Source organism: Osmerus mordax, chromosome 3, assembly GCF_038355195.1.
Source record: "Osmerus mordax isolate fOsmMor3 chromosome 3, fOsmMor3.pri, whole genome shotgun sequence".
NCBI classification, from domain to species: domain Eukaryota; kingdom Metazoa; phylum Chordata; class Actinopteri; order Osmeriformes; family Osmeridae; genus Osmerus; species Osmerus mordax.
This window is the reverse complement of record NC_090052.1, coordinates 16,390,017-16,413,933: the sequence shown is the minus strand read 5'-3', so window position 1 is coordinate 16,413,933 and position 23,917 is coordinate 16,390,017. Positions and strand designations below refer to the sequence as shown.

The 23,917-nt window shown below is 46.7% G+C and overlaps 1 protein-coding gene across 1 annotated transcript; it reads right to left on the bottom strand.

The window, feature by feature from the left end:
- Positions 1-975: 975 nt before the first annotated feature.
- Positions 976-17,594, bottom strand: s1pr2 (sphingosine-1-phosphate receptor 2). The gene is made up of 2 exons (XM_067233571.1): positions 17,192-17,594; positions 976-4,246 (listed from the first exon to the last, which is right to left on the bottom strand). Exon 2 carries the CDS (start codon positions 4,168-4,170, stop codon positions 3,055-3,057), a length of 1,116 nt encoding a protein of 371 aa, XP_067089672.1. The 5' UTR covers positions 4,171-4,246; positions 17,192-17,594; the 3' UTR covers positions 976-3,054.
- Positions 17,595-23,917: the final 6,323 nt, after the last annotated feature.

Below are 23,917 nucleotides of genomic sequence, written 5' to 3'. Positions count from 1 at the left end.
TCCCATTCTGGTTTTTATTCAGTCAAGTCCATCGATTTTTTGTTATCTTGGCATAACAGCTGGCTACATTTGAGTTGTTATGTTACACACCAACCACAATTAAGGCGCTGAATGCTGGTTTACCCACAAGATGGCAGTACAATACAAATTGTTGACTGGGATTGAGTATGGATTACTTCAAATGTGTGGAAAATTAAACAAATAAAAAAGGGAGTTTTAGCAAGAAGTCTGTTTACTTCCACCATGTATTTTCTGTCTCTCTGTGTAAGAAGTAGCATGTGTTCAATATAGACAGCTTTTCTAGTTTCATAATAATTGACTATATTGTGCTCTGGATGTTTTAGTGTACTTTACTGACAGGTTTCAAAGCCTGATGTCATATCCTTCTAGGCACTGGAAAGACAGGCTGTGGTTCCAGCAGCACAGCCCCCTGAAGCTGATGCAGCCAATGTTCCCACCCAGGAATTCTGGATGTCTGACAGCAACCAAGCCAGACTCACTCCCAAGGCCACACTCTGTCAGCCTCTCCCCCGGCCCCGAGTCTGCCTCTGAGCCAAGAACCTCTCCTGTGGCCAGTCTTCATGTATCTGCTTGAGGAAGAATCTGCCACACCCCATTTTCTCCCACCTTGCCCTTTACATACCCAATTGATTATAACCTTCTTTCTTGTCCTCCAGGAGTTAAAAATACGATAAACCAAGTAAGATTTGCATTATATGCTTTTCATGTTGAAACGTGCATTTCACTCACTTTGTTTGAGCATGTCTGGATTACCATTTGCATGTGGCACATTAAACTGACAGAGCTAAGGCCAAATGGATATCCTTGCTAAATAACATTCCCCTATGTCAACATGAAGTAAAATGTTATTGAGTGACCCGTAGTTCTCAAAGACCCCAATTGTTTAAATAATTTCTTACTTGCACAAGTTCACATTCACTCAATTAAAATCCATAATCGTTTCTTTTGATATTTCATTTATTTTATAAAAAGGAATGCAATTAACAAATTGTTTATGTACCTCTATTAGTGTTTAAGATTGTACCAAATTAACAGGCAGCGTGCTAATGGACACAAAGGCTATTGCACACAAGACATTCCATACAATAACAGAGTTCATACATACATACTGTACATAGATACATACATACATACTTACATACATACATAGTAATTCATATATCATAAAAAACAGACAGGGTTAGGCAACAATGCTGAAGTGAAGTGATAGGTAAGATTTAACCAACTTAAACACATCGGTCTTCAAAAAAAAAAATGGCCGAGAGCAGATATTATGTAAGCTGCCAAAGTGCTTTTACTACTACCAAATGAAGGTTGATGTCTGGATGGCATAAAACCTGCACAGAAACATGAAGCGTGTCAAAGGTGTGTGTGTCGAAAAACAGGAACCGTCAATGAACAACAGGACATCCTGTGGCTAAAAGAAGTTGAGAGATTGTAGTTCTACAGAGGATGAAGTGGTGGTCGACCTCCCACATAGCCTTGGAGCCCACTCTGAAACCGGAGTGCTCTCGATTTTGGGAAGAGAGGGATTTTTGAGAAGACTAAGACATGTTTACTCTGGACAGATCCCATGTTTGACTAAACTATTTGACAATTAAAACAGGATTCTTTTTGGTAATGTTCCGGGTCATGTGCTTTTTAAGACTTCACAGTGAGAGTGACCTACCCTGTTTATCCCACTCTCTGCACGTCAATAGATTATCAATGCACAATAGGCAATGATCAATAATACTGTCAACAATGGAGCTGCTGCCCCAAACACTTCATACTTACATTCAGCCTCAGTCCCCAGGAGGAAGGCACAGGTACACACTCCACAATGCCGCTGTGATGCAACAACGTTGTCAAGACAACGGTCCCTCCAAGTGGAGAGCTGCTAGACAGCTGTCATTAAGTGAAATGTATCAGTGCTAACTCACTTCAGGAAATGTGCTTCCAGATTGGGCCTTCCTCTTAGGAAACTGTTAAGTTACAAAAGACAACAGTAAAAGCGAGAGGGACAGATTACAAGGGCAAAGAGGGAGGGGTAAGAATGTTAATGAGGAAGCTCAGACTGTAATATACCAGTAATATACACAGTAGTTTTTACAAATGAGTTAGAATTTCATGCAATAATATGCAAGCAGAGTACTTTTTGCAGTTAATCAAAAGGGTTGTATGCATGTTTATATAGAGACTATATAGCCCTGTTTAAGGGGTTAACTCAAGGGGGTTGGCCGATGATAAATGACTAAATGTAAAAATGACTAAATGATGTGGAGTGAAGTGCTTACTAGAACAAGCCATGGCTTCCTGTCTAATAGGCCTCAATACTGGATGTAAAGGCCTCCTTTCCTCTGAGAAAATAACGTGGTTCGATCCTGGAACAGCCAACAGAAATAAACAATTGCACAATGCTTACATGTCCACAAAGTGCAATTTTTGAAAGCTTAATAACATTGATGTTAAAGTATGTATTTGGTGTTGTGTATTTGGCTTTCAATAGAAGTATGCATACCCGAAAACAAGCTGCTAAGTACAATAAGAACCATTATTTAAGAATCTCCATCAATGACTGTGATTGCTGAGGCTAGCCACACATTTAAAACGTTTTTTTTTCTTGTTTTTTTTTCACATTTCTGAACATTCTCTGCGATTGTAAATTCATGGAATCAAGCAAATTCACTCCAGGATGATTGTGTTGTCACGCTCTTACATGGGTGAATCAATATAATGCTGATTGTGAGCTCACACTGAAATGATTGTAATGAGAGAAGGGATTCATTGTAACCAGTCTCTTAACAGACAGTTGTTGTGTCCCAGCGTTCAGATAGCCAGGGTTCCCAGGTGTGCTTTCATCCTTTTGAGTCTCTACACCTGCACACAACTCTCCTCCATGATCCACCACACACACACACACACACCATCTTGTTCTCATGCTAGCCCGCTCTCTCTCTCCCTCTCTCTCTCTCTCTCTCTCTCTCTCTCTCTCTCTCTCTCTCTCTCGTGCACACACATCACCCATACATTCAGACAGAGGTGAGTGTCATGTCAGACACAGGTGGTGCAGTCCTGCATGATGGGAGTGGTCTGGTGTTCGTGCTTGTTGGTGCAGTGCTCCAGCGAGCTGGAGCTCTTCAGGGGGACCAGGCAGCGGTCGGTGGGGCGCCCGCTCTGCAGCAGGCCCCAGCAGCACAGCACGCGCAGGAACTCCTTCCTCATGTCCTTACTGCGGAGGGTGTAGATCACGGGGTTCAGCGCCGAGTTCAGAGTGGCAAAGCCAAAGAAGTAGTTGGCCTTGGACAGGACCGGGCAAGAGGCCATCCTGCAGGAGGTGTCCAGGAGGAGGATGGTGAAGGCGGGCAGCCAGAACACGATGAAGACCCCCAGCACGATGGTGACTGTCTTCAGCAGGGCATAGGCGGGGGAGTTGGTGGCCTCCTGGTGACTGGAGCGCACAATCAGGTAGATGCGCACGTAGAGGATGACGATGGAGAGGAGGATGATGCTGAAGATGGTCACCACGAACAAGATGTACTTCTTGGAGTAGAGGGGCAGCACGGCGGAGCACAGGGTCATGTCGTCGATGCAGTTCCAGCCGATGATGGGCAGCCCACCCAGCAGGATGGAGGTGACCCAGCAGGCTCCGATCAGCAGGAACATGCGGCAGGTCTTGTTGGAGCCGTACACCTTCACCTTGGTTATGGCAATGTAGCGCTCTATGGCAATGGCCAGCAGGCTGAAGACCGAGGCCGCCAGGGCAATGAAAGCCGTTCCTTCTCTGATGAACCACTGCACTGGCACCAACTCAAAGGTCCTTCGGCCCGATAGGAAGATATTGGCTATGTAGGCGGAACCTGCCAGAAGGTCGGAAAAGGCCAGGTTGCCGATGAAGAAGAACATGGCAGAGTGGAACTTCTTGTTCCGGAAGACTGCGATGAGTACCAGCAGGTTCTCCAGGATGATGATGCTGCAGAGCACCACGATGACGATGTTGATAGTGGGGAGCGCTGGCTTGTCCTGGGTCATGTCGTCCAGCTCCTTAGGGGTCATGTCCTTGGCGAAGGCATAGTAGTCGTGGATCAGGGTTTTGTTGTAGTACTGGGAATACTTGCTCTTCATGGCGACAGGGTGACAGAGCACGGCGGCCTTTCGACAAAGAGTCATTCACACGGCGGGAGGGAGGCGGCGTGTCTGGGCCGAAGGTCACGTCTCAGAGGCCCAGGAAGCCTTTCTGGGTCACCTGCACAGAAAGATGAGGGAGAGAGAGAGAGTTTGTGTCAGTTATTGTGAAATGATTAATTCGAATCTGGGTTAGATTTCCTGAACAGCTGAATCAGTTGAGTCGATCTTTTATCACTTCGATTTACGGCGGCCTCCTTCAAAACGACCAGATGGTTGCTTGTTTTGACTAATAAAGGGCCAGGGATTACACAAAAAGAACATGTAGAACATGTGACTGTGTGAGCAATGCTGTGATTACAGTGTCCAGTGTTTCTACTCTGCCACTCCGGCTAAACAAACCACCCAGTCAAGACAGTTGGAGCTGTTGTACAAGTAGAATGGAATGGCAACCGATACCGTCAGTGACTCCAGCAACAGATTCCAGCAATACATAATCCTCAACACTGACACACACAGTCAAACATTAGACTTGGTATCTCTCTGTTGTAAGAGAGACATCAACGTTCAACTGGCTGGGATCGTCACTTGTCGGTAGAGCAAGTGATGCCCTGTCAGTCTCGAGTGCTAGGGCTCAGCCAACAAGCAGGTCTCAGTCCACCGGGGACATTCCACTAACCCTGTCCGAGCACTCCGCTGTCAACGCTCTTGATCTAGCACGCCATTGTTGTGTGAGGCAGCGTTCCACTCCAGTGAGCTACCTCTACCTCAGCACACAAGCCACGCCTCTCCATCTCAGCCCACTGGACGGCAGAGTCCCAAACCTGCTCTGGGTCAACTACCCGACCAGAGAGGACGGACGCTTCTTGAACTCACAGCTCGTGAAAAAAGATAACGTGGATGGGGGCTATACAGAATCTGTAATATAATCGTGTATGTGTGTGTATGTTCCTTGACAATGCAGCCACAGCGTTGAACACTAATGCATGCTTGCCTAAACAAAGGAAAGAGGATCTGGAAATCGAATTAGGGCTTGTGTTGGTGTATTAACCATAGTGAAGGTAATGGGATCCCTCTGGGGCCCAGCTCTGAACGTAACCCAACACTGATGCATCAACCGCCCCTCTCCTCTCCCCTGTCTGGCTGCTGCCCTGCACCTCCACCATCCCTTCTCCTCTCCCCTGGCTGGCTGCTGCCCTGCACCTCCATCATCCCTTCTCCTCTCCCCTGTCTGGCTGCTGCCCTGCACCTCCACCATCCCTTCTCCTCTCCCCTGGCTGGCTGCTGCCCTGCCCACCTCTCTAGTGCAAACTGGGCCTGGGAGCTGCTGTCTGTGACTCTAAATCCTGGTGAGACCGTGAGGGACTGTGAGTGAGAGAGCGCTCATGTGGAACGGCATCTGGACACAAAGGCAGGAATCTGAGACATCTCTTTGACGCACACGCACGTCCTCTCTCAATCCCTCTCTCTCGCTCTCCCACCTCTCTCTTTCTCTCTCTCACACACACACACACACCAGCATGTGCCAAGTCTTGGGACGCTTGCAATACATTTACACACACACCTGTGTGTAGACATAGAAAAAAGCACCACAGTCTAGCACCACACCAGTCCAGCTGCACAGACAGATTCAACACCCAGTTTGGTCACATTGTCAACAATAATAACCAGCATACCGTTTCCTCGCAGGAACAAAGAACAATAGCTTGTTCAGAGTGGAGAGCACTGCCCTCTATCCTTATTATAGCCATTGTGGGATCACTGGTTGGACAGTCTTCCAGTAGGCTACTGCAACTGGATTATGGCAGGATTAAACATGACTATCTTTTCAGAAACGCTATATACAGCTGCTTCCAAATCTCCACTCTGAGTTCATAAAATGACAGAAATAAGGGGTTTTGAGACTGGGCATGCTTGCCAGTCGCATTGAGTAATCACATTAGGTTACATTACATATCATTATATTGTTATTGTGGGATAGCCCTAATCTAATAGGGCTCAGCCGCGGACTCCATTCATCAGTCTGCCCAGAGACAAAGAGAGACAGCGTGTGGTTGGTCCATCTCAGTTTCTTTTCCTCTTCTTAATTTATCTGTTGTTTCAAACATGTTGTTTTTGTTGTGCTTTTGTTCATGTGTTTGACATCTTAAGGCCCCCTGTCACCGTGGAGACCATGGCGTCTGTCACTGAGGAATCTGACAGCGTGTGAAACCTGATGGGCTGGTTCGGCCACAGTGCTTTGTCATCCCCGACCCGGCCCTGCTTCTAGCAGCGTGACGTTTTTGACATGACTGGCAGACAGTAGAGCAGACTCTACACACACACACACAAAAACACACACGTCATAATCCCAAGGCTGTAGACATAACACAGGAACCATGTGCCAAAAATGAGCGCACAGTCACACCACCTGTCCTCCCTCCCCCCCCCCCCCCCCCCCCTTCCTACCTGACACAATAAGACACGATGAAAAGGACGCGGCGTCCTGTCAGCGCCGAGCGGTCCCACCCCTTCCGACACACCGAGCCTCTCACACACAGAACAGAGACAGATTCCCACGGAGTGTGTGTGGCCGTGTTAGGCCGCTGCAGATCCAGGCGCTCTAGCTGTGTGAGGGGAGTCTTTGTCTACAGCAGGCTGTGTGTGTGTGTAGCATACTGGTGACCCTCCACAACTAAAACAAAAAGAGAGGGTCTATGACCATGATCTAGACTTCTAGAGGAGCAAACGAGAAATCCACGCAAGATCTGTACTTTTGGCCAGAGCTATATTAAGGCGAGAGGAAACCAACATTCTGCAAAGACTTCTGAAATACGTCAGAGAAGTAACAAAGTGTGTGTGTGTGTGTGTGGGGGGGGGGGGGGGTTGAAGAAAGAGTGCAAGCGAGAATGAAAAACGTGAATGTACATGACACAAGTGTCACAAGGCAGGAGACAGGAAATCTCCGTCTGCCTGTCGCTTCTCGCATCTCCATCCAGCCTATGTTCTACTTTCGAGAGCACTGAGAAAAGAAATGTTGTCCTCATGTCGTACGTGCGACAGTGGTGAATGAAAGAGCTGTGAAAGATGCCATCTCCAACCACAGCAGACCTTTGGGGTTTTCACCTTCCACCCGTCCTTCCCTAGCAGATAATGTGCAGTTGCAAGAGGAGTGCACCTACTTCCACAGGCGAATATTCCGACAGAATCATACAAATGCGCTGTAACATGATCTTTGGTCGCTAATCTCATGAGCCAAAGTTCCCCTGTCCAGCCGTGACGCCTGCACAAAGGCCCCAGGTGTTGTTTGGCTTTCCCAACAGCACCTGATAAGCCCCAATTAGCAGCACGTCTGCTCCGAGGTACCCCAGCGACAGTGCCATTACGCACCAGCTAGCCAAGCCACCATCAGGCAGCACGCCAATCTGGCTCCACTTTATCCTGGGGAGAGCCTCACATACTGAATGGCACTGTCTGAGCGCTGGGGGGAACAAAACAAACAAACCCCCCCAAAAACCTGCACATTTGCAAGGATGCTCTGTTCAACACCCATAAGTGCATGCCTAAGTTGATTAACCTTGTCTGAGGTGACAGTGCAAACCAGCATTTCCATCTTATCTCTGAGCTGTTTGCTTAGTAAAGAGTCATTATCTGTTCTTTCCCCAGACACACTGCTCTCGCCATCTGTCGATCACACTGTCTGTCAGACCAAAGCTGTTGTATTGGCAACAGACATTCTCTGCAGCAGTCAAGGTTTCACTACTCATCTCTCTCAGGCTTTTACCATTCCGGGAAGGGTATCTTCAATGCTCCTATTGGATGCCTCCTCTTCCATTATCGGCCCTAATGGCATCGTGGGCGAGTTCTGAGAGCATTCATAGAGCTGTCATGGGTTTTGCATGACACCTTAGCCACCCTGCCCCTCCCCCACCCCCCAACAGTCCTTGGCTGCCTGTTCTACTACTGCACAACTGGGGGATAGTCTCTGTGGGCAGCACTACGAGCTGAGAGATGGTGTAATAATCCGTTGACAAAGAGGAAGGAAAACCAGTAACAAGCTGTATAACTGAGTTCCGTCAGTTATACATTTAGCAACCTTTCAGGCTACCGGTTCTTTTGACATATATGTGCTTATTTTTAGAGCACTTTTTTTCTACTCTAAAGGCTGGCATGTCTGTGTGTGTGTCTGTGGTATAAAACACGCAAATCACATGCAACCCTAACCAGTCTGGTTGAAGACCGCAGACTGTCTTTCTTTGTTTTCTTTTTCCCCCTCTCTTCCTTCCACGCAGACACCTTCCTCCCCAACTCTCCTCTGCCTTCGTCATCCACTGCACAACCAGCAGTTTGATGAGTCTCCCTCCTCACAAGTCATTACACACATGGGCACGTCAGGGCAGGCTCTACTGGAACACAGCGAGCAGTTAGCCACACGCCTCTAGCCTGTCCTCGCTGGTGTTAAAGCAGGTGGCAGCAGGGTGGCTGTCAGCCCATCCCTAATGCCCCAGGACTCTGGTCATGGACTCATTTCACACTGGCACGGCAGCAGCATTGATCGCCAACAGACAGTTCTCCGAGCTCAGGCAGGAGTGTTCCAAGTTCCCAGAACTGCAGTGGCAGTAGCTAGACCAGGGGGGGGGGGGGTTACACCGGGGTAGGGCTCAAAGAGCCAAGAGCAAGGTCGGGATGTAAACAGGATCGTGGTGGCATCCACGTACCGAACATGACCTTGGGCACGGTGCTGTCGATGGGTTTGTAGGGGTCTATACCATCAATGGTTCGTGGGAAGTACTAGGTTCGTTGACTGCAGACTAGTATCCATGGACGACGTGGGATTGATCTGTCTTGTGAGACACGCGTAAGCCCCATGTAAGGGCTCTTCGACCCTCAGGGGATTCTCAGCCACGCGGTCTCAGATGAAGCTGGTGTTTCTGGGGAGATAGGCAGCCGTCAGAGGAGGGCTACCGTCCCTCGTCCTCTTCTGGGCTCTTATCCTGTCCTTCACGCTCCAGTGCCGACAGGCACGCTGATAACACAGCTGGCCAAGAGACCCAGGGGATCAACAAACAGCTACAACCGACACCAAAATAACAAATTACAACTGGAGTATGACTGCAGTGAGAGAGGACACTAGGAAGTCACTTCTCATTGCCGGTCCCTCTCCCCCCTCCCCCCCCCCCCCCCCTCGGAAAAAAACATTTTGTCTACATTTATTACAGACACACTAAAAAAAGTATTTTCTTATTTTCGTTCTTAATCTGCAGACCACTGTCTACAGATCCCCAGGATCTCAGTTCCTCTTCGCAACAAATGAAACAAATCAATTCTCCGGGCTACGCAAGTGACCTCCTCTGCTTTACGCCTCTGACACACCATAGCAGAGGGCTGGCTGTTATGTTGAGGAGAAAAACACCAGAGCATGGCCATAGTGCAGAGGCGTAAAGCATGGCCAGGAGATGAGAGATTGTGGACCATTCTAGAACAATTCATTAGAACACCAGCTAAATGTTCACCGGGGGTGGTGGACAGAGTAGAAAACGAGTTTGAGAGAGAGAGAGAGAGAGAGAGAGAGAGAGAGAGAGAGAGAGAGAGAGAGAGAGAGAGAGAGACAGAGAGACAGAGAGAGAGAGAGAGAGAGAGAGAGAGAGAGAGAGAGAGAGAGAGAGAGAGAGAGAGAGAGAGAGAGAGAGAGAGAGAGAGAGAGAGAGGAAGAGGAAGAGGAAGAGGAAGACTGAGGAGGAAGAAGGGGGTGGTTTCTGTGTCATTCTGTGACTTGTACTGTCGAGAGGCGGAACAGACTCAAGATACGAGATGGAGGCCTGCGATATCTCACAGTTTTGAGCTCTGAGAGGAATTCCACAGGGGGAGCTGCACAGTGGAAAAAGAAGAAAAAAACACAGCTGAAAAATGTCTTTGTTGCTTTGTGTGAACTTGCCAAACCATGTCTCAGACAAGCACTATTCACTGTTGGTTAGCTTAACCAAACTGTTCAATTCAGTTATACTGTATATAAAATATTGGTGAAGTCATTATTTTAAGATGTTTATAATAATGCATCCCTTTCATGATGGTATCTTATCAGTGACAGAGAGAGATAAATTAAAGAGCAAGAAAACCAGTTATTCATCAGATAAGATCCGACTTGAGCCATTTGTCTTCTGCTCACAGAAAGGGTGTTTTGGTAAGATAGCAGGCCATGCTTGCAACTCCAATGAAAACATATGACTTCCTCATCCCAGGTCCGTTATTATGGTAATTCCAAAACAGCCTCATTCTTGGGACTTCATTATAATCTTGTTGAAGCTGCCTGGTATTAAGAGCGTCTCTTATCATGTAATTGGGGATTAACTTTCCCCTCATCAGACTCGTGACAGTTTGAGCACAGCCTCTTCTGGGGGTTCTTGTCTGCGAGTACAGTTCAATCAGACGGGTGGAGCTCTGCTCAGTAGATGCACTTCACCCTGATCGCATCTCCCAACTCTCTACCTCTCTGCCTGTCTGGGACTCTTGTCATGGTTTGTTTATGGCAGCCGTTTACATGCTGCTGGTGGCCAGTCTGGAACAAAGAGCCACGTAGAGTGGGGTATCGTGCAACCCAAGGAGCAGTGACCCCCATGATCAACAGCCCCCCCAATATGCCCCACAGGGGAGGGGGGGCACGCTCGCGGAGGGGTGGGCGCCTTTGAGGCAATTACTGTAATACATTCACCCTGGAACCATCCCTGTCATCCCCCGGCACATAGTTATCCCTAATTATTCATATTATGACGATGTAAAACTGGGCACGTCTGCCTCTCATCACCCAGGCGGATTTACAGACAGAATCTCCATGTCCCCAACCCAGTCTTCTTCTCATACTCGCAAACTTACCACACAGATCTAAAGAAGGGGCCACAAAGAGGTGATTAAAAGCACGTCAAGAATGATGTATTTAGAGCTCCCTTTGAGGCAAATGGGTTCTTTTGGTGGCGCATTCGATTGTCGTTGCAGCGCGCCCTGGAGCTAGTTGTCTGCAGTCAGCTTCATGCACAATCTGATCTGTAGAACATAGCTTACAGCTGAATGAGTGCTTGCAAACTAACAAGTGGTTAGACTTTCCAGTCCCCCAAAAAAATCACACCTTTTTGAGAAACGAGTGAGAAACCTGTGTGTTACATACAGTGTGTCTGAGCTGTGGTGCACTGCAGAACAAACCGGAGGTGGCGGGGATATTTAGGCCTGTCTGACACTTTCTGGATGGAAAAATACGTATGCAGACACGTGGTGAGAAACGGGGGTGGAGGTTTGCTGGATCAGACCTAGCTGGTTTCGATCCAAATACTGGAAGAACGTGTGCTTTTATCGGGGCCGGGTCTGCACCGGAGCCTGAAGAGGAAGGGCTCGCCTCAGGTTTCAGCAGGGCCTGCTCTTCTCACACCTTCCCATGTTGTTGTCTACACAGTCAGGTATCCCTTAGTGAATGGCCTTGAATGCACATTCACCTAGTCATTGTCCTGGCTCCCTTCTCCTGTTCTGCCTCGTCCCCTAGAACTTGGGACTCCACCTAGGCTCACGTGAGGGCAAGAGAGGAGAGAAATCGATCTCGCAGGAACAATGCAATAACATGAGCGCACACTGGCATGTGTGTGTGTGTGTGAGTGAGTGTCATGTTCTGTGGATGTGTACATTACAGATGAGGGTCCATTCTCATGCGCTCTGATTTTGTCATGCATGCATGATAACAGCCCATTGCTGTGTCTATCGATGTGTGTGCGTGAGTGAGTGTGTGTGTCTGTGGGGGGGGGGGCTTGTATGCGAGTGATTTCCCAGAAATGAGCAACATTGGTGTGTGCGTGTGCGTGCCCGTGTGTGAGTCATGAGATGCCCCAACCATGGGGAGATGGTACAGGAGAGCAGAGGGGGGAGATGGGTGAGGCGAAAAGAACTTAGAACAGCATCAACAGGGTAGCCTGGTCCTAACTAGACCCTCGTACATTTCATTTGTACAGAGGGTCTGGGATGGCTCCATTGACAAGCGTTAACTTCCTTGAAGGCGGGTACTCTGTTGAAGTTTAAAACTATTGGATCTGCCCAGAGCCACTCTGATCTGCCATAACCAATCGCTAGCGTTCCCCTTAGCCAACTCCTTAACCACGGAGCTAGCTGCCGTAGCTTGAAAATCTAACTTTTCCCGAACCCCGTGGGGAGGAGGGCCACAACGTCATGACCACCAACAAAACTCAGCAAGGATTGTTCTTGCTCCGGCTTTAACTTATGGATATTCGGCAGCGTTGCCACAACCGCAGAATAGCTTCGCTCGCATTTTTCTCCGCCGCCATTACTGAACTACAACTCAAACTAGTTCACGACATCAACGTCATTGTTCTCAGCCACTCCCTCTGTTCGCTGATTGGACCTACAATTTTTTTTTCTGAAAACCGACTGATGCACTGAAATCCCAGACCTAGTACAGAAGCTAAATCTAATTTCAACGGAAGTACGTAGGAGGGCAAAGCCAGGCTATCAACAGGGGCCAACCTACAGGGAACCAAAGCAGTGGGGATATCTCTGGGACTCAGATGACATGCAGAATAGACACCCTCCATCTTACACTAAGGTCCTGCAAAAACAAAACAAAGAAAGGAAATTATCTGGCTAGATGCAGTTCCAGTTAACACAGCTCTGTTGTCAGAGAAAGCCACGGTTGCCTAGAGAGAATACAGTGTTGTAACCACACAGCCACTATCCAACAACCAAGATTGAAACACTAACAAAAGTTGGTCTGGACCAAACAATGACCTCAGTTGCCACATACCTCCCCTAATATTAGACCAAATCCACTCCCTGAGTAGGTAGAGAACATTTTACATTTAGTCATTTTTTTTCCTACATATAGTACTGGTGATGGCTGATGTTCCATACCTTCACCGTGAAGTGAAAAGTAGATAACATTTAGGGGGAGAAGGAGAGTGAACAATGTTGGGCTTCTTTCCATACTGCTCAGAGTTATGGGGTTTTGTGAAATGTTACCACCATTTTACAGCCTTGTTATATCCTTTACAGTACGTTTACAGGAGGCACATACAGTCTTTACAGTCAATGTGGACACAGCGTCTTACCAATTGTCAATTAGGACAGACACCATCTCGAAATCTTCATGAGCTATGCTTACTCCCATATGGTGCGTGTGTGTGTGTGTGTGTATGGTGTGTTTGGTTTACTGCTAATGGGACAGGTCAACTTCACTTCATTGCAGGGTAAACAGCCTAACCGCTACGTCGGACAATGTAGGTCATGTCAACACCTCATCTGTCTTCTTTCTAAGAAACTATTCTTTAGCCGAGACCAACTTTTTACCTCCAAGTCACTAAGCTGGTTCAACGCCGCTCTTCAGCCTAAGTTCCTTCCTTCTAGACAGAGTAATCACCGAGGACTGGCTCTAAGGCCTCAACTCCCTCCTTTAACTTCCCCTCTTTTGGGGGGGGGGGGGGGGGTGAAGTAAGGCTTCTCTCCAGCTGCACAAACAAAGCTAGACAGGATAACAAAGGATGCCAGAAAAGGAGGAGTTGGAAGGGGCTCCGAAAACCCTCCGTTTCTAAATGTGTACCTGCTCCAACATCCCTGCGACCTGACCGCTGCGACTGACCAGACATCAGGAAACCACAACATGACCACATTGATTAACTATGCTGCCGGCAAGAGAAGCTCAATCCACTCTTATTCATAAATCACACATAAAAACGGCATACGTACAGCTTGCAAAGTGTTTTCTCTCATCTTCCAAAGCCACAATAGAAACCAAAAGCCACAAACTCAGAATTGCATTTGAACGATGGCTCATTTAACTGCCAAGGATGCAAGATTTTTAAGTCCAAAAAACAATTGTAATATAAATACTTTACACTTGGACAAAGTTTGGCTGGCCAATGCTTCAAAAATATGATACTCCTGAAGCCAAAATAGCATTACTACAAAGACAGGATCTTTTGAGCAAAGTTCCTGCCATCATGTTTCAGGAAATCCTGGCCTGTCACTACAAGCATTAGTGTCTAACCATTTGGGGTCCAATAGGTGGCGGAATTTTTGTGAGGCATTAACAGACAGTCCTTTCCTAAAATAGGCAAAACCTTCACTCTGTAGAGAAAATCCGCTCAAGTAAATATTTATCAAGTATTCCTAACAGTGCTTCAGTGTCGGTAAGACAGATTCTTTTTTTTTTTTTTGGTGGACGCCTGTTTGCGTCTGTGTGTGTTTGCAGACTGTATTTCACTGATCACTCCCTTTTTCTCTTGGCCTCGTTTCAATACGTTTCATGCTGTCGGCTGTCTGTTGTGACTTGCACTCCGGCAGCAACAGAAGGCGTTTCTTTTGCTCCACTGACACGCCACACCCAATGGGAGCTCCAGCTAAAATCAGCCTGAGCAACTCAGATGGCTGTGGCACCGCTGAGCAGAACTATTAATATCACTGCGGCAAACCCGCAATGACTCCATAGTAGTCGACATTAACATTCCAAGATCTAGGATCTTAGCTGTTGTTATCCGCATGTAATGGACTGACCTGTGACCACCTGGGACTGTTTTGCGTTAACCAGCTAAAAGCCCAAACCTTTTGGGGATGTGTTCTTTGTTGTGGTCCTCTGATCTTTCACAGCTAGCGGCCCTCAGCTATGGCCTACCAAGTACTGTGTGTGTGGACAACAAAAGAAGTCAGTCTCCCTGAGGAAAAGCCGTCTCACTGCTTCCTTTTAGCAGCCTCTCCCAGGCCCATGTTGAAACCCGAGCATCCTTCAGGGATGGCCCCACCCACACCGAACACATCCCATCCTTCAACCTCCACATGACCCAGCCCATGAATCCCACACGTCCAGTTCCCACCACAGAATTATCATTCATTTATTTATCCATCCGTTTACTCCTCCATCTGTTTATTTATTCACCGACGTATTCGACTTCACTTCTCACGCACTCCTTGCCGTCTCCGTTCAGAGGAGTCCCCATTGCAGACGTGACCCCCAGGACACAGGGCGGTGTTTAGGGGGACTAGACTACGGGAGCACTGACCTGGGTGGGCAACAGCGCCCAGACGACTCCTGACCTCATGATGTCATGTTCTGCTGGACCAAACCAGTCTCACAGTGGTCTGACATAATGGCTTTTAGAGTGACTCTATAAGGCCTGCTAAGCTCTGAACCATGTGTGCCAGACCAGGGTCTCTTCTCTCTTTCTGAGGCTGGTAATGCTTTTAACGGCCCCCTAGGACCCTGTCTCTCGGCCCAGGGACGGAGCGAGTGTGTGAACGAGTGTGTGAGGAGGGCTAGCGGCGGTCAGCGTTGGCGGCGTGGCGGGTTTTGTTCCGGTGTAATGAGCCGCGACATCACATGGTGCAGAACGCAGGCGGCAAGCTGCCTGCATCAGGTTCCATCTCCAGTCAGTCCACACACAGCATTCTGGGGGAGCCAATCATTGTGTACTATAGAACCCAACCTCCCCCCCCCCCCGCCCCCAGTAGTACCTATACATATCCATACCCCGAAATCAATCTCTCAATACAACATCAAGCTTGACAATGAACCAGACAAAAACATTCAACACCTGATGTTCCTCTGCTCTGGGCCCATCTCCCACTTCTCTCCTTCTAAAATGATGTTATCACGGAGAAATGTTTGCTCATCTCTATGTGGTCTTTTAGACCCTGTGGCTCCCAAGTGCATTTGAGCGTTCATTTTATAGCCACTGCTGAAGCTTGAGATAATGCTATCACAAGCTTTTTGAGAGGGTCTTGTTGCTCCGCACTGAGAAAAACAACTATCCCCAAGAGAGAAACGGAAAGAGAGGGAATGATGGATTGGTGGCTTTATCTGGGTAGTAAACATGAGTTCCTCCTCCTTATCAGCTTATCTCACTGTGATTCGGGAAATCTCTTAACACAAGGTGTTGCATGAATAGATAGCAAACACCTCTTTCTCACTGTACAGTGTTTTTGTAAAGCTCATCTTTCTCAGCACAGGGACACGATTGACAATGAATTTCATTGTCAGCATGACACAACAGGTCATTCCATTCATCTTGATAAAAACACACAGTAGCTCTGACCTTCATTCAACACAGCTAATTCGGATCCAGTTCACCACACAGTTACAGTATAACCAGATACCTGACAAACACTGTAATTTTAGTTTATGTTGAACAGACATCAACAGAACTGTCATCTGGCTTCAAACAGAAAACTGAGTGTGCAGCTAGCAGGTTTCAGTCAATTGAAAAATAACCATGGTTATGTGAATTTATCCAAATTATAACTACAAATCTAAACTAACACATTAAGCATTTGGTCTAGATGTTTCAGATTAATTTAGAAGGTGTGGTGTGTCACTGTTATCAAACGCGCGATTGACCATCGTGGAAAACTGATCCACTTCGGCAAGATGGTATAATGGGATCTTTTGTCTTATTAATACATCCTCTCAGCACAATGCAGCCTATACAATGAAAGATGAGCAAACCTCGGCAACACCGTAGGGGGTGCAGCGGGTCTTGCAACGGCTACAATACGTGAAGCCCCGCTGCGAGCAAACGCCAGGGAGTTCAGCGTGCCCCAACACTATCCTACCACAATGAAGATTGTGCAGCGCTAAATCTGTGAACAGTGGCCAGTTTCTTTGCTAATATTTAACACTCCTGTTATTCGTTGACTACGGCGACACAAACATCTGTCACTAACCAAATAGTAGAGAGAGAAAAAAACAGCTGACAGTGGATTTCGCTGAATAGCAGTCTAAAACAGATCAGTTCTGATAAATCATTAGGCAATAGTGTGTTGATTCTCTTGCCATGTTATGCTACTGTGTAGTGTAGACTATCATGACTAGATCATGTTAATAGCTTATCTGGGAAACCTCGTGTAGGCAATCCCAACTGACCCTACTCAATCCAATGGTTACCATTACCACATTTGTATTTTACATTCAGTTGCGCGCGAGTAACACATTAAATAGGCACATTTTGATATAAAAAAATTGCTACACGTGCGATGTCATGTGTGCTGCAGAAGCTATCATTTGTATCTAGGCTTAACTTAATTTACGTTACATATCCTGATCACTCACCCCATGTGCAATGTCGAACGGCTCAGCGTAACAGCAGTCCGTATAATCAGTGGCTTCAACAAAGTTTTATCATGCGGCTAGTTTCCCAATCCTTCCACGAAATTGACCCCGTCTGCGCGCTCTTCTGGCGATCAGAACAATTTGAAATTATTAAAAGTTTCGGAGACAACTGGACAGTCCTGTTTTAGTAACTGGTGGATCCATTCCTGGAACCTCTCTTTCAAAATCCAAATGTTGCGTCTCTTACGATAACTGGTTGTTTTTAGTTGAAAAAGGGCACATAAAAGAATGCCTCAGACTTTTGCTAAGGCTAACACTTTCTCTTTTGTTGCTCTATTCTTCGTGTCCGTCTGACTGTCCCTGCATTAACTCGGAGAACAACAGCTCCATAGGCTATGGGAAAGTCAGGGAGGAGCGCGCTCACACACATACACCCACACTACCAGCGCTTCTTCTGGGTTAATGGCATAAAAAACCATGGACTCATTTACTCTATCGACTGTAGAAATAGTACGGGTTCCATTGGCAACACATGAAAGGTTTAGGCTACGCGAAAAAATTACATTTACACATTTACTTTTATTTATACTCAATAATGACTCTAAAATGTGTAGGGAATCAGTCACGTGTATTCAGTCTATTTTTCTCTCGGATACAAATTAAGTCCAGATGTTTCATCCTTTATGTGCCACCTCCTCACTTCCTCTCCTCTTTCCGTGCTTCAAGTCTCCCATTGAGAGTTGTGACTCGACCGATGCAAAGGTATATCTCTGGGGTCCATTCCCTTGTTGACCTCTGCTTTAAAAGCAGTCTTGGTTGTCATGGACATATCACTGTTATCACGACACAACCCGGTAAAAGTAGCTGCTTCTGACTGTAAACATTTACATATTTTTCAAACCTAACTTTATTTAAAATGCTTACAGTTATGGAATCAGTAAAATTTGTACATTAACGTATTTGATGACACTTTTTTTGTGTAATTTATGGTGTGTACTTAGCTTTTTTATAAAGTCAAATTTTTATGGACTTGTTTGTTTGAAATGTTTTGAATTGCAGTATGACTGTAGGTCTACTAAGGTAGGTGAAGTAGCTGTGAGGAAAGACATGATCATGATGTGGCAATCCCCCACCCCCACCTGGCCACTTATCTGTCCACCCACCCACCTTTACAGATGCTGTGAAGGAGGATCTCACTCATACGTGGGGGAAATTGTGAAATCACTGCTCATTTGTTTCAATTTTGTTCCTTTCGTTCTGAAAGACTAGACTGGCATTCAAATCACTTCCTGCATCCTTTTTTTTCATCTACAGACGTATATCTTTCTGTTCGTATGTTGGCAGGTTTCATAGACAGTGAGGAATCAGGATGGCTAATAGACAGCCTCTGAGCTCTTTATGACGGGACACGTTTCAGACTGCTAGAGTTCCACTGAGGAACCCCTGCATCTCCCACTTAGCTCAGGGGAGGGGTCAAGAGCCCTGACCTCACTTCCTGTAGAGGCTATACTCACAAGCATTCCTTTGTCTGTGAGAATGTGACTGGGCTCCAGGGACTCCCCACATCTGGCAGCTGTTATTACCTCCCCTATCAAGTCCCACAGGACGACCAACATGTAGACCGCTCTGGAGGAGCACCCCAAAAGCCCCACGAACTGAACCCATCAGGTTAGCGTAGCGAGGGGACCAGGCCTGCTTGCGTACCACCTGTTGGTGTTTCCTGGTACTGTAGACAGACTGGTGATGCTAGTTGTTAGTTTGTTAGTTTGTTTTATTAATATTCTTTTTTTTTTTTTTTTTATGGAGACAGTTACAGAGAGACAAAAGAAATGTGAGAGGGGAGGACATACAGCAAATGGCCAGAGCCATGGTTAATCAAATCTTTGTCCCTGCATTGCATCCTTTATCTTAGTGGTACTAGTACATGCTCTACCCAGTGACCCACCGGGGTTATTTAAGTGACAAATTTCACTAGCACTAGTTCTTACCAGTCATTGCACACCAACAACAAATGGCTTTCTTGAATGTCAGTATGAATTGCTTCAAAGCAATCTGTGGTTACCTGACTCTTCTATAACCTTGTCATCTACTCACAGACACAGACACAGACAAACCAAAAGTTTCACATAAATGAAACCAAGTATGTGCATTTTCAGTTCCAGGATGGCAGGAAACGAGTTTCATGAAAGAAGTACCATGCTCTGCCTGGACCAGTTTCTTTTCAGGCAAACTATCCCCAAAAGACTCCAAAAAGCCAACATGGTTTAACAGTAGGCTCTGAGTTTTTTAAATTCTACTTTTAGTTCCTGGCTTACATTGTGGATTTTATTACAATCCTTAAACACAACTTACTACATATACACTTCACCAATTGTGTTCAGTGAACATGTGTGCATTGTATGCTAAACAGGGAGTCAGTATTGTACAATAGTACAAACTCTAATGGTAAGAGATACAGTTGCTCAACAGCAATCTATAAACTGATGTACCTTTCATAGGTTATAATTGGATATGTAAGTAAATACTTCTCCAAAGTAGTAAAAGCAGAGAAAGGACCTAACTTTCATCACTTCCTATTGAGAGTTACTGAGGCGTGGTATCAGGAAGAGTAAGCCTTACTCTTTATGCTGCACATACTTTGAACTCATGACCAAAGTTAGACATGTTATTTTTGGCACTGTAAATGTTCCTTGGGTCATGTGCACTACAGTTCTGAAACGCAATATGACCTGAGGACCAAAGTGACATATGACCCTCTGGTGATTATGATTCAAGTCCAAATAGAATTCAAATATATGAGTCACTGTCACATATCTTCCCCTGAACGATGCTTGTCAAGCCAGAAGGTACCTCAGCATGTTGTTCGTCATTGCCATAGCTTAAAATGCACACATTGACTCTTTGTATCATACACAGGGGCAGATAGTTTACCACAAATAGCCCTCAAAATAAACCACGTGCAGGAAACCCACAAACAGGAAGAAGAACAAAAAGTTGATTCTTGAAATGTATGCATTCAAAAGCTTCTAAGAGGATTTGTACAGCATGTTTGATCATGGTCCGATAATTTAATAAATAGGCCATATTCGGAGAATTGTCAATGTGATATTACATGTATGTTAAAATCAATGTGTTGTGGCATTTAGATAAATAGGCTTTCTTCCTCCAGGCTATGACTAGCGCAGCTTGCAGCCTCCAGAAAAAAATCATTAAACCTGCACCATTAAGCATCAATAACCTGGGGCTCCGCGTGGTTCAATCCAGGAAGTGGAGGAGGGACTACGCCACACCATTAGAGTTTTCTCCCTCTCCATAACCCATCACTGACAGAGTCAACAGTGGCTCCTGGAGTCAGGCTGTCTGATCTGTGCTCCCTGTAAATATGCTGTCAAGGCTGGTTGAAGTGTTGGTGCCTGTTCACAGTCTGTGAGGCCAAACTGGTGTCATTCCTCCAGATTTAGGTATAGTGTTACCTCACTTCTTACCTCTGCCACATCCTTCTCACTGCACAATAGAAGTCCAAGTCTTTAAACACGGAAGCTATTCATTGCGGTGTGAGATTCGTCCTATTGTCCACATTTAGGTTATTTAATCTACAAACACAAAAGAACAACACAACCATATCGGCCACGACTGTGTATGTAGGCATCAGGATTTTGGGGGTGTTTAGGCATGCACTTTAGCCATGTCATTTTATGACAATTAGTTTCACAGGTTTGAAAAGAACACACTATGTGTTTTCTTCCTGCGTGCTTCTTCCTGTGTGTTCCTGAATGTACGTGATCTCTCTATTTGTTTTCATTCTACAGCTCTGTGGTTCGACGAGTGTCTCTGTGGTGCTGTGGATGCTCGTGCTTGTCAAATATCATAGAGGCCCACCCCTTTTGCCCAGGAACCTCTCACAGGAGTATAGAGTTACCTTATTATTATAGCCAAGACTGAAGCGACTGTTCCCATGGTCCTTTGCCTGTTGTTGTGTGTGTATGTGTGTCTCTGTTGTTTTGGACTCTGTACTTTTCTATTGGATAACGTTTCTATTGTGTTTCATGTGATGTTGTATGACTTGTCCGCAAAGGCCGTAATCATAATATATTCAAATTTGGTCAAAATGTCCCCCCCAATATATTGATATAAAAATATAAATGTGCTACGCTACCACAGGCAACCACACACGCTGTCCGAAATTATCATAAAAAATTTAATTTGTCCCCCCCAATGTTGACTCCATGGTTACGGCTTTGTTGTCCGCCATCCCTTGTCCACCCAGGGGTGAAGAGATGAGGAGGGCAGTAGGTCCTGTCTGTTGGAGTGACACAGGGGTTGGGGGGGGGGGGAGCTGTGAGGTTTGTGGCTTCCTGGAGATCAAGCCTGTGTTTATAGAGCTTTGCTTAAGTACCCTTATCCAAACACATTTTAGTCCACACATCCATGATTACACTATGCTCCATTAACATTATAACTGGGAGAATGATGTTTTCATAAGCCGGGCCTGTCATTTGAGCATTGATACAAGCCCTGTTAGTATGTTGTCATCCTATGTGGACCTGCATGAATGGAGGACACACACATCCACCGAGTGTTCCACTACAGAGAAGCAGAAACACAGGCTGGACTTTCAGCAAACGGCCCAGTCAAGTTTGTAAAGGGCTATTTCATCTTCACAGAGTACGGGTGAGAGTGAAAGGCAAAATCGGTTGTTTTGCCCAGAAACCATATGGCAGCCATCAATGTCTCCTCTTGTCACTGGTTAGGAAACCCAACACTCCTTCCCAGCATCTTCTTTGACCTGTATGGGAGGTCAGGAAGTCTGCTCGGAGGTTTAAATCAGCGTTTGGACTTTGTGTTGGACATGTGACAGGGTTACCGTTCTTGTATCTAACGGTTCTTGTCTCAAAAGCATACCAGCTATGGCTGCATTTGACTGTGTCAGTGACACACCGTCTCTAAAGAGTTTCGAAATTGATCAAGTCCTTGTTGACTCATCACTGATTTAGCTCTTATTTACGTAACCATTTCTATGATTGTGTGGTTTATTCATTTTCTGTGTGTTCAACAGAATGACTTTTGCTCAAGATTCAAGATATTTATTGTCATGTCTACGGTTTAACAAAGCTAGTCCGTACGATGAAATGCAAGTGCTATTGCGCATGCTGGGCCTCATGTCTGATTTACTAAGAAACATCTGTTCCCATCCCTTGACCTCTCCATTAACTGGATGGCCAGTCTCAGAGCCTGCTAAGTGCTTACTCAGGTAAAAGAGAAAGATGAATTGGAGCACAGATGTTCAACAGCACTGGCTCAGCAGGACGGCATAAGATGCCAGGGCTGAGACTCGGAACGCAGTCATGCAGACTGTTGCTACGCTGAGGATTTGAGCTGGCGTGGATGGAGAGGGGAGCGCTGGGGGAGGGTGGAGAGGGGTGTGATGGGGGAGGGTGGAGAGGGGTGGGTCATTGTGAACTGAAGAGGTGGAAGCTGAGAAGGGGGGGCGGCCGGGGGGGGGGGGGGGGGGGTCATTGACTAAAAAGGAAATTGAGCAAGCATGGATGGGTGAAGGCACAGGACTGTAGGAAGTGAAGTGAAGTTGGTCAGTAGAGGGTGAACTGAGCTTTCAGCAAGCAGGTCAAGCATACGACTATTGGAATCTCACCTCAAGGAGGTGTTTGCACGCATGCTTCTCGTTTCATGCCTGAGAAACAAAGAGCAGACTCTTGCTCCAGTGCATATGGATCTGTGTATTTGCTCCGTTCACTATTTGTTTGTATTGGTGAGTTTACCGAAGACTGCTTCTGACAACAAATGCATGAAAAAAAACAAACCTTTCTCATATCCCTCCCTCTTATCTGGTCAATCCCATGGGGGAACTGCAGAGTCGGCTGCAGGGGTCAATGTTGAGGGGGCATCAGATAACCAGGACCAGGGTCAGGCTACCACAGCAGTTATAGTCTACCTCTTCAAATCAGGCTCTCTTATGGCCCCCTCTGGGCTTAATTTGTGTGTGTGTGTGCGCGCACATATGAAAGTGAGTGTGTGTGCAAGCATGTGTGTGTGTGTGTGTGTGGATGACAGGCAGCACGGCAGGGTGGTAAAAATTCCTATATCGTAAAATAACAAAGGCTCTGCGAGGAGATGACAGAGAGACAGCCAGGGTCTAGATGTCACACCGTCCTGACACAGCCCAAAGCACTGCCGTCTATTAAACCAATCAGGCACACAGCGTGGCGGGACGTGATCCAGACAGCCACCACTGAACCAGGAAGTGGCCACACAGGGGACCTAGCGTCCAGCTGGGCTGACGTCAAAGCCACTCTCAAGTCCAGACCTCTGCTCAAGTGGATGTGAAAAAAAAAACACACTTCTTCCTCCGGTGTCCGTCCGTCCGCATTCTATCCCGAAGGTCACGCTGTGGCAGCACACTCGGCGGTTGGGCCGTGCCGAATCACCGTGGTGGTGGGGGAGGGCTTCAGCGGCTTCACTAAGCGTGCTTCGCCCCCCCCCCCCCCCTCACTCTTTGATCCCGCCAGACCAGACGCTCTTCCCATCTCCATCTCACTTCCCTCCCCTCCTGCTCATCACTGGGCTGCAGGAACCCCTCCAAGTCGCTCAGACCTCTCTGTCTCGGCCGAGATCCCTCTGACGGGATGCTGCCGTCCGTTTACCAAGGACCCTCTCTGACACTTAATCCTCAGCGGGATCAGCGGAGGACACGTCTAGTACAGCTTCGAA